We start from the raw sequence: 15,386 nt of genomic DNA, 5'->3' as shown, positions 1-15,386 counted from the left end.
ACACTGTCTCACACCAGTCAGAATGGCTACTATTAAAAAGTCAAAAACCAACGGATGTTGGTGAGGTTATGGAGAAAAGAGAACACTCACACATTGCTGGTGGGAATATAAATTAGTTCAGCAACTGTGGACAGCGGTGTGGAGATTCCTCAAAGAACTTAGAGCTACCATTTGAGCCAGCAATCTGTCTACTGGGTATGTACCTGGAGGAATATAAATCATTCTACCTGAAAGACACATACATTTATATGTTCATCACAGCACTGTTCACAATAGAAAAGACATGGAATCAACCCAAATGCCCATCAACAGAAGACTGGATAAATAAAAAGTGATACCTACACACCACGGACGCCAAAAAAGAAACAAGATCATGTGCTTTGCTGCAACATGAATGCAGCTGGAGGCTATTATCCTAAGCGAACTAATGCAGAAACAGAAAACCAAATACTGCATGTTCTCAATTTTAAGTGGGAGTTAGACATTATATATACATGGGAACAGTAGATACGGGGACTACTTGAGCAGGGAGGCATGGGTTGAAAAACTACCAATCATGTATTATGCTCAGTACCTGGGTGATGGGATCATTTGTACACCAAACCTCAGCAACACGCAATTCACTCATGTAGCAAACCTGCATATATACCCCCTGAACCTAAAAGTTGAGAGAAAAAAAAATTCCACAAGTAATTTTAAGTATATAAATGATTCATGCTCATTGTAATAAAATTAATAATATACTGACAAGCAAAAAGAAGGAAAAATATTGGTAATCCTGTTTCCCTGAGTAACCATTGTTAGTGATTTGTTGTATATCTTTCCACAACTCCTATCAATATGGTTTTGTTTTATTTGAATTCATAATTTTTTTGTTCTAGAACATTTTAAACATATACAGAGGTAGAACTATATGATGAACCCTTATATATGTGTCATAACCAATTATGTCTCATTTCTAACCCTGCTCATTTTCCTCTCCTCTACTCTGAATTATTTTGAGGCAAATGCCAGAGATCACAGTATTTCATCCATAAATATATCAGTAAAGATAATTCGAAAAGATAATTGACTAATTTTAAACACAACTACAATGCCATTATCATGATTTTAAAAGTCATATACTTTTCTAATATTATCAAATATCTTGTTAGTAGTCAAAATTTCTCATTTGTGTGATAGATACATATCCTTTTTTCCTTAAACAGTTTTACTGTTCAAGCCAATATCCAAGAAAGATTTGTTCGTTGCAGTTGGTCGTCTACCTTATCTCTGTTTCGCTTTCCATCTGTTTTTTGCGTTTGGTTGTCTGTTAAAGAAACCCATCCATTGATTGATTGATTAATTGATTGAGACAGAGTCTCACTGTTGTTGCCAAGGCTGGAGTGCAGTGGTGTGATCTTGGCTCGCTGCAACCTCTGCCACCCGGGTTCAAGTGATTCTCCTGCCTCAGCCTCTCAAGTAGCTGGGATTTCAGGTGCCTGCCACTACACTCAGCTAATTTTTGTATTTTTAGTAGAAATGGGGTTTCGCCATGTTGGCCAGGCTAGTCTCAAACTCCTGACCTCAGGTGATCCACTCACCTCAGCTTCCCAAAGTGTTGGGATTACAGGCGTGAGCCACTGCACCCAGCCCATTCTTTTATTTCATAGTTTACCACAATCTGAAATTTGGTGATTGTGTATCTGTAGGAACACAACCTGTTTCTCTGTCTCCTATATTTAGAAATATAATCAGATAAAAGTTTGAGGGTTTTTATTTTTTATATTTTTGTTTTGTGGGGGGGCAAGAATTCTATTAGGTTGGTACAATTGTGACTGGAGTTTTTACCATTGAAAGTAATGGCAAAAACCACAACTAATTTTGCATCAACCTAAATACATAGATGGTGTTATGTGTTTTCAACAGAAAGCAACTATTGATGATGAAGGCCTAGACTTATATTTTCATTAGATGTTGCAAATGGTAATATTCTATCATTCCTTCCTAATGTATCACCTGAAATACATCTATAATGAGAAACTCTACTCTGCTTTATCAACTATTTTGCTATACTGGTGTCCTGAAGGAGAGAGGCAGGATAAAAGATTGATTGATTCTCTTTATCTACCAGTTTTAAAAATACTAAATTGGGGCTGGGGGGTGGCTCATACCTGTAATCCCAGCACTTTAGGAGGCCGAGGTGGAGGCTCTGCTTGAGCCCAGGAGTTTGAGACCACTCTGGGAAACATGGTGAAACCAAGTCTCTCCTAAAAATAGAAAAATTTAGGCTGGGTGCAGTGCTTCAAACCTGTAATCCCAGTACTTTGGGAGGCCGAGGTGGGCAGATCACTTGAAGCCAGGAATTTGAGACCAGCCTAGTCAACGTGGTGAAACCCCAACTCTACTAAAACTATAAAAATTACCCAGGCATGGTGGCACACATTTGTAATTCCAGCTACTGGGGAGGCTGCGGCATAAGAAACGTTTTAACTCAGGAGGTGGAGGCTGCAGTGAGTTGAGATGGTGCCACTGCACTCCAGCCTGGGAGACACAGCGAGACTCCATCTCAAAATAAAAGAAAAATTAGCTGAGCAACATAATTGATAAAGATAGTTTAAGATATTTTCTTGGTCATCCTTTTTTTTGTTTTAAATGATATACTAATGTATTCTCTAGTATGTGTGAGAATGTTTTCAAACTTGTTTTATAATCTGCTTTTTCTCATTAATAATTTGAGTACCTGTCTTCACATAAAAAAATTTTCTTCATATCCTATACCATTTTTTGAGGTAACATGTTTAACCAATCCATCTCAATTGAATATTATTTTTTTTCTGCTTTAAAAATTATAATATGCCAGGCGTGGTAGCTCATGCCTATAATCCCAGCAATTTTGGAGGCCAAGGCGGGAAGATCACTTGAGGCTAGGAATTCAAGACCAGTCTGGACAACCTAGCAAGACCCTGTCTCTACAAAGAATATTTTAAAAATTAGCTAGGCATGGTGGCACACGCCTGTAATCCCAGCTACTTGGAAGGCTGAGATGGGAGGATGCCTTGAACCCAGGAGGCTGAGGCTGCAATAAGCTATGATCATGCCACTACATTCTAGCCTGGGCAACCGAGTGAGACTCTGTCTCAAAAAATCCCAAAACTGTAATAAATATTTTACATATAAAATCACTATATTGAGCATTTGTAGCAAAATATTTGCCTGTACCCTTATTTATTTCTTTAGGATGAGTGAGGCGTATTTGTTCCCAGAGAGCTCCTCTGCTTGGACAGGATTTGAGAAATTAATTCTCTGAAGAAAATAAGAAAGCTTCACTGAAGGGAAATGGGATGTGTATTAGCCAGAGCTCTCCGGTGGGAAGAGATATTTATATTTTTATCTATCGGTTTAATCTAGCTAGCTAAAGAGACTTGTCATAAGGAATTGGGTCATGCGATCATGGAGGCGGGCAGGTCCCAAGATATGCAGGGTGTCAGCAAGCCAGGAATTCAGGAGATTCAATGGTTTAGTCCCATTCCAAGTCCACAGGCCTAAGAACCAGGAGAGCGGCTGGTGTAGTTCCCATCCAAAAGCCACCAGGCTTGAGGCAAGGAAGAGCCAATATTTCAGTTCAAGTCTGGAAGCAGAAAAAAAAAAAAAAAAAAAAATCAACATCCCAGTTTGAAGGTAGGCAGGCAGGAGAGATTCTCTGTTACCTGGGAGAAGGTCAACTTGTTTGTTCTATTCAGGCCTTCAACTGGTTGGATGAGGCCCACCTGAATCAGGTGGACAATGTGCTTTACTTGGTCTATAGATTTAGATGTTAATGTCATCCAAAAATACCCTCACAGAGACACCCAAAATAATGTATAACCAAATATCAGGTACCCCGTGGCTCAGGGTAACACATAAAATTAACCATCACAGGAAGCCTTTCTAGTTTTGATATGACAGAGGGCTGAGAGTTTTAGTGGAGGAAAATATGATAAATGGATTATTGCTGGCTTTCCAGCTTGCTTTCCAGTTCTTCTACAAATAAAAAAATGCAATTCTCTGCTGGGTACAGTGGCTCACACCTGTAATCTCAGCACTTTGGGAGGCCCAAGCAGGTGGATCCCTTAAGTCCAGGAGTTCAAGACCAGCCTGGGCAACATGGCAAAATCCCATCTGTACAATGAATACAAAAATTCACTGGGTGTGGTGGCACATGCCTGTAGTCCCAGCTACTAGGGAGGCTGAGGTGGGAGGATCGCTTAAGCTCAAGGGATTGAGGTTGCAGTGAGCTGGGAGCATTCCAGCTGAGCAACAGAGCAAGACCCTGTCTCGAAAAAAAAAGTACAGTTCTCTCTCTAAATAACTGTATTAGTGATTTTATTTATCTTTCTAATACTGTCATATCTAAATGACATGCTGAAGTTTAAATAACATTAAAGTTATTAATAACTTTGAAGTTATTCAGCCTCCTTTATGAGTATCTCCTCCTTCTAATTATGAGATTTTTTTTTTCTGATTTCATGGTCTATCCTTATTTCCTTAAGGGAAGAACCTTCTCTGTGGCATATGCTTTTTCAAACTTCTACTTAATTTTTCCCTCTCCTTTGCAAGTAGCCAGCCCAAGGCAGGCCTTTGATGGCAGTAAAAGAAAAGTCTTATGTTTAAAAAAGATTGATGTTTCAATGACTAGCATAGTTTGGATGATTTTATTTTCTGAATGTGATAGTAGGGATGAGTGTCTAAAAATGCCACCTCCACCCCCTAAAAAGGAGAAATTTTCACTTGAGATTGAAATTTTAACTACAGCAGAGAAAAAACTTCCTTCATTGAATGCTTTTTAAGGAACTGAAAGAAAAAAATGTAATGTTATTTTGGTCACGTCCCACGAGAAATTATTGATTACATATATCATCAATATTTAAAGCGCACAACTCTGTGTGGTAGGTATCATCGTCCCCATCTCAGATAAAGCAACGGGTTCAAGGCCGGGCGCGGTGGCTCAAGCCTGTAATCCCAGCACTTTGGGAGGCCGAGACCATCCTGGCTAACACGGTGAAACCCCGTCTCTACTAAAAATACAAAAAAACTAGCCGGGCGAGGTGGCGGGCGCCTGTAGTCCCAGCTACTCGGGAGGCTGAGGCAGGAGAATGGCATAAACCCGGGAGGCGGAGCTTGCAGTGAGCTGAGATCCGGCCACTGCACTCCAGTCCGGGCGACAGAGCGAGACTCCGCCTCAAAAAAAAAAAAAAAAAAAAAAAGAAACGGGTTCAGAGAGGTGAAGTAATATTCCCAAAGCTACACAGCTGGTCATCTTCAGAGCCAAGATTTGGCACTAGGTCCATTAGACTTGAGCCCAAGGCCAGTGTTCTTTACACTGTGACATGCCAGCTCCACAGGACCGCCAGGGTATATAGCATGTTTCTAGGATCAGGAGACATAAAAGAGATAGGTACTTCACTTGTTAAAAATATAACGTTCTCCATCTTTCAGAACTGATCTGCTCTTCTTTTTCCAAAGGCTCAGTAGGAGTGGCCAAAATAATTGATTTCCTGAGACAAACAACTAGCCAAAATTCTGAAGACAGTGGCCTTGAGCAGTTGTGGAACATGCTTGATCCTGAGAAGAGAGACCCACATGTGGACCTGGAAACTTTCCAGGCCATGATGAAAGAATGGATGGCTTACTGTGGACACAAATGGTAATCAGAGTCCTAGGGGGATGCAGTTTAAGGTTCTATTTTGACAATTGATTATAATTATGCTGATCACTGTTTCCTGTGTTGATGGAAATACTATCATCCAGTGCTTCAGCGTGCATTAGAATCACCTGAAGGATGTTAAACCTGATTGCCGGGGCCCCATCACTGTGATTCAGTAGATCCGGGGTGAAGCCTGATAATTTACAGTCTAACAAGTTTCTGATGATACTGATGCTGGGAGTGGGCTGGACATGCTTTGGGTTGCAGTGCTGTCATTCATGTCTTGTGATTAGTGGGGAGCACATGTTCTCACAGACAATTGAGCTGACATATGAGTCAGGTGAATTATTAATACTATCAAATCTCCAAATGTATTTAAATTCAATAATAGACTCCTTTTTAAAAGCAGTGGGGCTAGTCAGTGAATGTAATTTGGAATCCTAGAATATAGGGAGGCTAAGGGGAAAAAGAAAGAATAGTAGAATAGGAAAAAGAAAAAGGTAAAGGAGGAGAAGAGCATCCATGATCTCAGGTGCCCTTGGCAGATGCTGGAGATGTGTATCTTCTTCCACAGAAAGTGAATTCCTCTTTTTTTTTTTTTTTTTTTGAGATGGAGTTTCACTCTGTTGCCCAGGCTGGAATACAGTAGTGTAATCTCTGCTCGCTGCAACCACTGCCTCCTGGGTTCAAGTGATTCTCCTGCCACACCCTCCAGAGTAGCTGGAATCACAGGTGTGTGCCACCATGCCTGGCTAATTCATGTATTTTTAGTAGAGATGGGGGGTTTCACAATGTTGGCCAGGCTGGTCTCGAACTCCTGACCTCAGTTGATCTGCCCACCTCGGCCTCCCAAAGTGCTGGGAATACAGGTGTGAGCCACCCGCTGCACCTGGCCAAGAAGCCTAATTCCTATGTCTGCTATTCAGCCACCAATCTTCACCTATCTGCTGATGCATGCTAGGATTTGCTTAAAGAAAATGTCGACTGGGCACGGTGGCTCACACCTGTAATCCCAGCATTTTGGGAGGCTGAGGAGGGTGGATCAGCTGAGGTTGGGAGTTGGACACCAGCCGGGCCAACATGGTAAAACCCTGTCTGTACTAAAAATATGAAAATTAGCTGGGCATGGTGGTGCACGCCTGTGATCCCAGTCACTTGGGAGGCTGAGGCGGGAGAATTGCTTGAACCCAGGAGGCAGAGGTTAAAGTGAGCCGAGATCGTGCCACACAGCACTCTAGCCTGGGCAACAGAGTGAGACTCCATCTCAAAAAAGAGAAAATGTCAAGCCCAAGGAATGGAAAAACTTACCAGATTTCTGGTAGGATTAGGATGTATAGATAACTTAAGAAAATATGACTGAAATGTTGCATGCCATACACAGGTTATTCATGAAGGCAAGATAAACATATAGAAATAAGTAATGTTAGTGTAATCAAAAACTGCAAATACAGATAATATACCATTTTTACCCATGGGTTTAATGAAGATTTAAAAAAATGACTGTATCCCATGTTGTGGGCTGTGAAAAGGGTGGAGAAATAAGCCCTCCCATATATCACTGGGAGTAGTGCAAATTGGCATAGTTTTTTTTAAAGAGCAATTTAGGAATGTGTATCAGGCCCTTAAAAATATGCAGTCTTGGCCAGGTGTGGTGGCTCATGCCAGCACTTTGGAAGGCCAAAGCGGGAGGATCACCTGAGGCCAGGAGTCTGAGACCAGTCTGGGCAACTTAGCAAGATCCTGTCTTACAAGTAATTAAAAAATTAGCCAGGTGTGGTGGCATGTGCCTATAGTCCAGGCTACTTGGGAGGCTGAGGAAGGAGGATTGCTTGAGCCCGAGAGTTTGAGGCTGCAGCAAGCTGTGACAGAGCCACTACACTTCAGCCTGGGCAAGAGAGTGAGGCCCTGTCTCCAAAACAAAAACAAAAACAAAAGGCAGCCTCTTTGAGAAGTAATGTAACTTTAAGAAAGATAATTGTAAACACTAATATAGAAGGTAGAAGGTAGTTTATGACAGTGATAAATAAAAGCAATCTAGACATTTAAAAAGAAACAATTGGACAAATTATAGTACTTCCATACACTACAATACTAGTCATTCAAAGCAATAATATTTGATAAGAAATTCATATGTAATTACTTCACATAAATAGGTCATAGATTTGTACCTGTAGTACAATCCCATTTTTGGAAGAAATAAAAGTATGCATAGGAAAATGTTAGAAAGGATTTGTGCCAAAATGATTATTTTTGCATAATGGTTTTAATTTTTTGTTTTCTTATGAATTTAATATTTTTAAAATACGTAGGTTTGTATAATAAAGATATTAATAATCATAAAACAGCATGAAGACAAATGAAAAAAAACCATTTTTATAACAAGTATAAAGGAAAAAACATGGGCAGTAGAAATATAGAAGATAAGAGCAGAAACTCAGACATGGGGATGGATGTGAACACAGGAAGTCAGAACACTGTGAGTTCTTTCATTCCCCCAACGTGTGACAGATATCTCACAATGACAAACAATGAGATGTAAACATATACTTTTGAATTTTGTGGCTGCTCCAGAGAGGTGCTTAGGTTAACTAACAAAACTTGAATTATAATATAAGACTCTGAAAGGAAATGATTGAAATGTTAATATGTTTATTTTGCAGTTCAAGCTAGAGTGTATGTGCTGCACAGCCTGTACAGAGGGCTTCCAAGATTCCAGAAGTAAAATGCCCGAAGTAAAATTAGTCGAGGTTCTGTTTGGTTCTCCATGAGAAAGGGAAAATGTATCCCTGTCAATATATCCCAAAGTATTCGTTGTTCATGTATTTCCTTCTCAATCTCTTAAGCCCCATGATCTTGCAACCTCCACAAGTTTCCACTTACCACTCCAACCTGTGTCTATTTCCTAATCCACTGAGCCCCCACATCTCCTAATCATACGCTGCCTGTGATTTCTTTTTCATATTAGCTAAAAGTGTATGGATGGTGGAGGGAATGCCTAATGTACCGCCTACATTAGAAACAGTTTCACTAGAACACAAATTCTTTTCTATCACTCTAAGTACCTAGCATAATACTGGGCTCCAAATAGTTGTTGAATTGATATGTATTTTTTTTTAACTCAGAAGGAAATACCTGAAAAGGAAAGTACAGAGCATCAATCTAAAAAAAAAAAAAAAAAAAAGAGGACAAAACTGTGGTCAGGCAAAAAATCCTAGCTCACCGGTTTTATTTTTTTTTGGCTACAGGGAAGGAGTGAATCATAGATTAAGCAGCATCATTGATGATTCTGGTTTTGAACTGGATGGCATAAAATCAGATGGAACAAGTATGTATGTGTTTCTTCAGGATTGTTCTGTTTTCTTACGGTTTGGAGAAAATGATTTTCTTTTCATAAAACTCTTGTATGTGTTTCAGTGAAGATGAGCACAGATATAACAGATTCTACGTCGGGGAGCTTCGAGGCTTTGGAAGGAGACACATCTAAAGGAGCCTTGTAAGCCTTCTTCCTCTGCTTTCGCAAGTGTTTCAACTTCATTTTTCTTGTTTATATAAATCTATGCATTTCAGTTACGATTAAGTCACTTTGCTCTTTTTTTGCAGTGGAGTTAACATAATTGATTTTAAATTCTTAACTGATTCTAATAACGCCTGCATTACAGTTTCACTAGGAACACAAATTCTCGTGTGACTAGTAATCCAAAAATCACTTGCTCTCTCATGAAGCCCTTCTCCTTCATTAATTTCATGAACTTTCTGTAGGGAAAAAGTTCCACTTGAAGTAGGGTTATGATATTGACCTTAAGCTCTTCTGGAAATTATTTTAAAGCACTTCTTTAGTAGAATCTTTTAGACATGAATGAGAAAAGCTGTTTCCCACAACATGTGTAAGTTTTAGATATTAAGGAGAGTGATTCTGCCTCTCCCTTGTTTTATCTTTGCCACTTCAGGTTTATCCATAAAGAAAAGTGGTGTGGGCTGGGCGCGGTGCCTCATGCCTGTAATCCCAGCACTTTGGGAGGCCGAGGTGGATGGATCACTTGAAGTCAGAAGTTTGAGACCAGCCTGGCCCACATGGTGAAACACCGTCTCTACTAAAAATACAAAAATTAGCCAGGCATGGTGGCACGTGCATGTAATCCCAGGTACTTGAGAGGCTGAGACACGAGAACGGCTTGAACCTGGGAGGTGGAGGTTGCAGTGAGCTGAGATTGTGCCATGGCACTCCAGTCTGGGTGACAGAGCAAGACTCCATCTCAAAAAAAAAAAAAAAAAGAAAAGAAAAGAAAAGAAAAGTGGAAACTATGTTCTCACTGAACTATGCCCTGGGATAAGATAGCAAAAAAGAAAAGGAGGCCTGGGGCTCCATGAAACACACAGTCCAGACTCTGAAAGGATTTGTGAACTGATGTCATGGCAAATGATGCTCATAAACATTGACAAGTTATACAAAACATTAGGAAAGATGAGGACTGAATTGTGAGCCACAGACTGCAATGATAAGACTCTAGGAATCGTTTCCTAGGGAAACCTGCCAAGATTCCTTCACTGAAAGAATATAGGCTGGGGCCGGGCACGGTGGCTCAAGCCTGTAATCCCAGCACTTTGGGAGGCCGAGACGGGTGGATCACGAGGTCAGGAGTTCGAGACCATCCTGGCTAACATGGTGAAACCCTGTCTCTACTAAAAAATACAAAAAGCCGGGCGAGGTGGCTGGCGCCTGTAGTCTCAGCTACTGGGGAGGCTGAGGCAGGAGAATGGCATAAACCCGGGAGGCGGAGCTTGCAGTGAGCTGAGATCCAGCCACTGCACTCCAGCCCGGGCGACAGAGCGAGACTCCATCTCAAAAAAAAAAAAAAAAAAGAATATAGGCTGGGCACTTTGGCTCATGCCTTTAATCCCAGCACTTTGGGAGGCTGAAGCTGGCAGATCACTTGAGGTCAGGAGTTCAAGACCAGCCTGGCCAACATGGTGAAACCCCATCTCTACTAAAAATACAAAAATTAGCTGGGCATGGTGGTGCATGCCTGTAGTCCCAGCTACTCTGGAGGCTGAGGCAGGAGAATCACTTGAACCTGGGAGGTGGAGGATTGTGCCACTGCACTCCAGCTTGGGCGACAGAGTGAGACTCTGTCCCAAAAAATGAAAAAAATAAAAAAAAGAATATCGTGTCCATTTATTTCAGGATCTCTCATATTCCAGGCAAAAATAGGAACTCTTCAGCTTAGAAGACAGATGTTGAGAGTGAGGGTGAAAAGAATCAACAAAAACTGTGGAAGTTGATTTTACAACTGGCAAATGATGGCTAGGTGGAAATTTTGGGAAACATCTTTGACGCTATTGTAATAAACATCTGAATAACTATTATATCAATCGATTATGTTTATGATGACAGATGAGAGTAAAGTTAAAAAAAAAAAAACTCACCAGAATATCAAAGTTTGGTTTGTTTAACCATATACCTTATTTTGTTAGACGGCATTAGTGACGTGAAGGTTATTTTCATCTATTCTTTCACTTGCAGAGAGGTGTCTGATTTGATTACCTACATAGCAGACCTTCATTTCAACAAACAAAAACTTGAAGAAGAAAATAATAAGTTTAAGTTGGCTTTAGAAAATCTGGAAGAAACTAACAGCCAGTTATCAGAGGACTGTACCGAATTGCGCCGTCGGGTAAAAAGGTGAGCCACAGTAGGGTCCAGTGTGCTGGGAACTTTCAGTTCTTTTTTCTTCTTAAAAATACCTTTTAAAAACTGAGAGTCACATAGCATAAAATTCATTCTCTTAAAGTATACAATTCATTGTTTTTAGAGTATATTCTCTGGCTGGGCATGGTGGCTCATGCCTGTAATCCCAGCACTTGGGGAGACTGAGGCAAGTGAATCACTTGAGGTCAGGAGTTTGAGACCAGCCTGGCCAACGTGGTGAAATCCCATCTCTACTGAAAATACAAACATTAGCTGGGCGTGGTGGCACGATCCTGTAATTCCAGCTATTCTGGAGGCTGAGGCAAGAGAATCGCTTGAACCTGGGAGGCAGAGGATGCAATGAGCCAAGATTGTGCCATTGCACTCCAGCTTAGGTGACAGAGCAAGACTCTGTTTCCAAAAAAAAAAAAATTGAGTATATTCTCAAGGTTATGCAATCATCACCGTTATCCAGTGCCAGGATATTTTCAACACTCCAAAAAGAAACTCCATACTTATCAGCAGGCACTCTCCATTTTCTCTCTTCTTAGCCCCTGGCAACCTCTATTCTACTTTCTGACTCTATAGATTAGCCTATTCTGGGCATTACATATAAATGGAATCATACAATATGTGAACTTTGGTGTGTAGCTTATTTCACTTAGCATAATGTTTTTAAGGTTCATCCATGTTGTAGTGTGTATTACTACCTCATTTCTTTTCATGGCTGAATAATATTCAATTGTATAGATATATCAGATTTTGTTTATCCATTCTTCAGATGATGGACATTTGGGGTGTTTCCACTTTTTGGCTATTAGGAATAATGCTGCCATGAACATTTGTGCATGAGTTTTTGACTGGAAATGTTTCTTTCGTTCTTTTTTTTTTTTTTTTTTTTTTTTTTGGAGACAAGCTCTCACTTTGTCACCCAGGCTGGAGTACAGCGGCATGATCTCAGCTCACTACATGCAACCTCCATCTCCTGGGCTCAAGTGCTCTTCCAGCCTCACCCCTGCCAAGTAGCTGGGACTACTGGCACGTGCCACCATGCCTGACTAATTTTTGTGTTTTTGTAGAGACAAGGTCTTGCCATGTTGCCCAGGTTGGTCTTGAATGCCTGGGCTCAAGTAATCTGCTCACCTCGTCCCCTCAAAGTGCTGGGATTACAGGAGTGAGCCACCATGCCCAGTCATATGTTTCACTAAAGCATTCTCATACTCAAAATCTTTGACCTTGTCTAGTCCAGTCTCCAAACTAATCTTTAAAAAAGTTGCTTACCTCAAGTCCTCTTCATTTCATAATGGCTTATTTATTATTTAACTGAAATATAAAAATTCAAAGTTTCTTTAACAAAACTGCTTTGAATGAATGTGTTGGTCAGGATTTTTGGTTGGAAGCACTGGAATCTAACTCCGGCTAAATAAGCAGTCAAGAAATATATCTGAAAGGAATTAAGTAACTCACGTAATGGACAGAAAGTCTGGAGAATCCAGATGGGCAATCAGAATGCCACTGTCTACAAAATTAAGCCACGTCTTTCTCTTTTCTCCTTCCCCTAATCCTTTCTGAAGAGTGTCTGTTTCCTTTGGGTTCCCGCAACCTAGTTTTGATACTGTCCAGTTGTCCCATCATAGTGTAATTTGTTTTCTGTATTAAATGTTGAGGCAGGAGAGTTCCCTTGACCCCCTTGTGGGACTTGCAACAAGGATGGCTTGTTTGCTCAGCTGCCATGCTCCAAACCCTTGAAGGAGGGGGAGCATGCAGGTGAGCAGGTGTAGGAGCTGGGGTGAGTGCCTTTGGCTGCCGGCAGGCACAAACCCCGTACCAGCCTGTGGCAGCATGTAGGGGTTGCCCACAACCTCTGGAGCCCCAGAGGGCATGTGTTACAAGTAACGCTCTTTTAGCATTTGCCATCCATGGACAGCTAAGAGTTAAACTAGCTCAGTGGAGGATCAGGGTGACAGCCTTTTTCACCCTGTCCTCTTGGTACCTGGGTTCTTGTTCAACATCCAGGAAGAATCAGGTCACACAGACTTGAAGGATGGTGAACGTGGAGATTGTATCAAGTGGTGGATGTGGTTCTCAGCAGGATGAGGAGCTGGAAAGGGGATGGCGTGGAAAGATAATCTTCCCCTGGAGTTTAGCTGTCCCAGCCAAACTCCTGCCCGAGAGTCCCTGGCCAAACCCCTCTCTGACCTTAGTCTCTGATGTCCAACTGCCTCTTCTCCTCTTGACATTCAGAGCTTCTTCTCTTCTCTCCTTCTCTTCCATGCTGCTCTACTCCTCTGCCAGTGGAGCTTGGAGTTTTTATGGGTACAGGATGGGGGCGTGGTGGACCAAAAGGCAACATTCGGGTGAGAAAATGGGGATGCAAAGTTCTCATTTAGGGCCATGGGTCCAGGCTTGAGGATGGAACCCTTGCCAGGGACCCTGCCCTTTTCTACCTAGTATTTCCCTGCCTCCTGTTTATATCACTGTGACCTCCTCGATGGGAGGAACTATGTCATATTCATCCTGTTTAGCCTAGTGCTTAGTAGAATATCTACTATAGAACAGCACTACCTTCCTTCCAGTTGCCTACAAGCCAGAAACCCTTATCTCTTTTGATTCTTATCATACTGTATTGTCATTATGATTGTCTATTTACTCCACTAGGCTGTACACTCCAGATGAATAGAGTTCTCTGGATTCAGTCATTCTTCCCTTCCTCAATGCCTAGCTCAGTGCCTGGGACAGGTTCAGCCCTCAATTAGTATTTGCTAAATGATCAATGTAATTTCTTAGGAAAAAAAGTGTATCTTCTTTGAAGCCTTTGTTCCTAAGGGAACAGTCTATAATCTAGTGGGAGCTGCAAATAGGTAATTTCATGATATGGATTACCATAATTCATTTAATCAGTTTCCTGTTGGTGGATGTTTAGGTTTTTTTCCAATGCTTTGTTATAATCAACAGTATGATAAACTTCTTTATAGGATATGTCATATAGAGACTTGGTAATTATTTATTTGTTTAGTTGTCATCTCTCTCCATAGTATGCAAGCTCTATAAGGCCAAGGACCATGTCCTTTTGTTCACCATTGTAGCCTGCACTGTAGAGCACCTAGAACATGGTATTATTCAATAAATATTTGTGGAACAGCATTAACTAACATTACATCTCAGTAGGGGGAAAGAACTAGGTGATTCAGCGAGAGATGAATTTCAAAGGGATCCTCTAAATCTTTAGCTTCAGGAATACATTTGTCTGTTTTCCCCCTAGTCTCCATTCCCCACTCCCCACTTTCTCCAAATTCCTTCCTTTTCCAAGGACTGAAAGATCATGGGTGTATTTTTACTATTGTGGGCATCTGGTTTAAGCCTTTAGTGGTTTTCAACTTGGGTCCAAAATAGCCCTTGGCTGTTCTTAGTGTCTTTGACGGTTATATTTGAGGTTTTGCTCATGGCCTTCTCCCCCCACCCCCACAGTGCCCACCAGGCTATTATGAGAACAAATCTGTTAAAAGAAGAACTGGAGGAACTGAAACTTAGTATGAATGCTTCAGAAGAGCAGAAGAGCATGATTGTAGCCCAGAGCAAACAATTAGTAAGTCATCTATTATAGTACTTTGAATTTGGCATATAATTTACATAACTGAAATACACAAGAGGAGTCAATAGGCTGATGAATGAATTGGTAACACTTTAGAAAAGTAAAGGCAGGTAGGATTTTTTTAAATCTGTGCTTTTCTTTTCTTTCTTTTCTGTATTTTTCTTTCTTTCTTCTTTCTTTTTCTTTCTTTCTTTCTTTCTTTTTTTTTTTTTTTTGAGACAGGATCTTGCTCTGTTGCCCAGGCTGGAGTGCAGTGGCAGGATCATGGTTCACTCCAGCCTCGACCTCCCAAGCTCAAGGGATCCTCCCGCTTCAGCTTCCAACGTGTTGGGATTATAGGCATGAGCCACTGTGCTTGGCTTCCTTTTCAATCAATATTTAAATTTTTTACATGTTTCTCAGTCACATTCACAATAGTTTGTGAAAATCCAGAAAATATTTGG

The 15,386-nt window shown here is 40.9% G+C and overlaps 1 protein-coding gene across 1 annotated transcript in view; it reads left to right on the top strand.

Annotated features, from left to right (window-relative positions):
- Nucleotides 1-15,386, top strand: part of LOC117090384 (lymphoid-restricted membrane protein) — a 47,814-nt gene that overhangs the window by 2,241 nt on the left and 30,187 nt on the right. Inside the window, exons 3-7 of the mRNA XM_033222670.1 lie at nt 5,485-5,665; nt 8,911-8,990; nt 9,080-9,158; nt 11,187-11,345; nt 14,820-14,937. Of these exons, the coding sequence (XP_033078561.1) occupies nt 5,485-5,665; nt 8,911-8,990; nt 9,080-9,158; nt 11,187-11,345; nt 14,820-14,937 (617 nt within the window). The remainder of the gene's footprint in view (nt 1-5,484; nt 5,666-8,910; nt 8,991-9,079; nt 9,159-11,186; nt 11,346-14,819; nt 14,938-15,386) is intronic.

Source organism: Trachypithecus francoisi, unplaced genomic scaffold, assembly GCF_009764315.1.
Source record: "Trachypithecus francoisi isolate TF-2019V2 unplaced genomic scaffold, Tfra_2.0 Lachesis_group11, whole genome shotgun sequence".
NCBI classification, from domain to species: Eukaryota; Metazoa; Chordata; class Mammalia; order Primates; family Cercopithecidae; genus Trachypithecus; species Trachypithecus francoisi.
The sequence above is the reverse complement of the archived record's forward strand: the minus strand, read 5'-3'. Positions and strand labels throughout refer to the sequence as shown.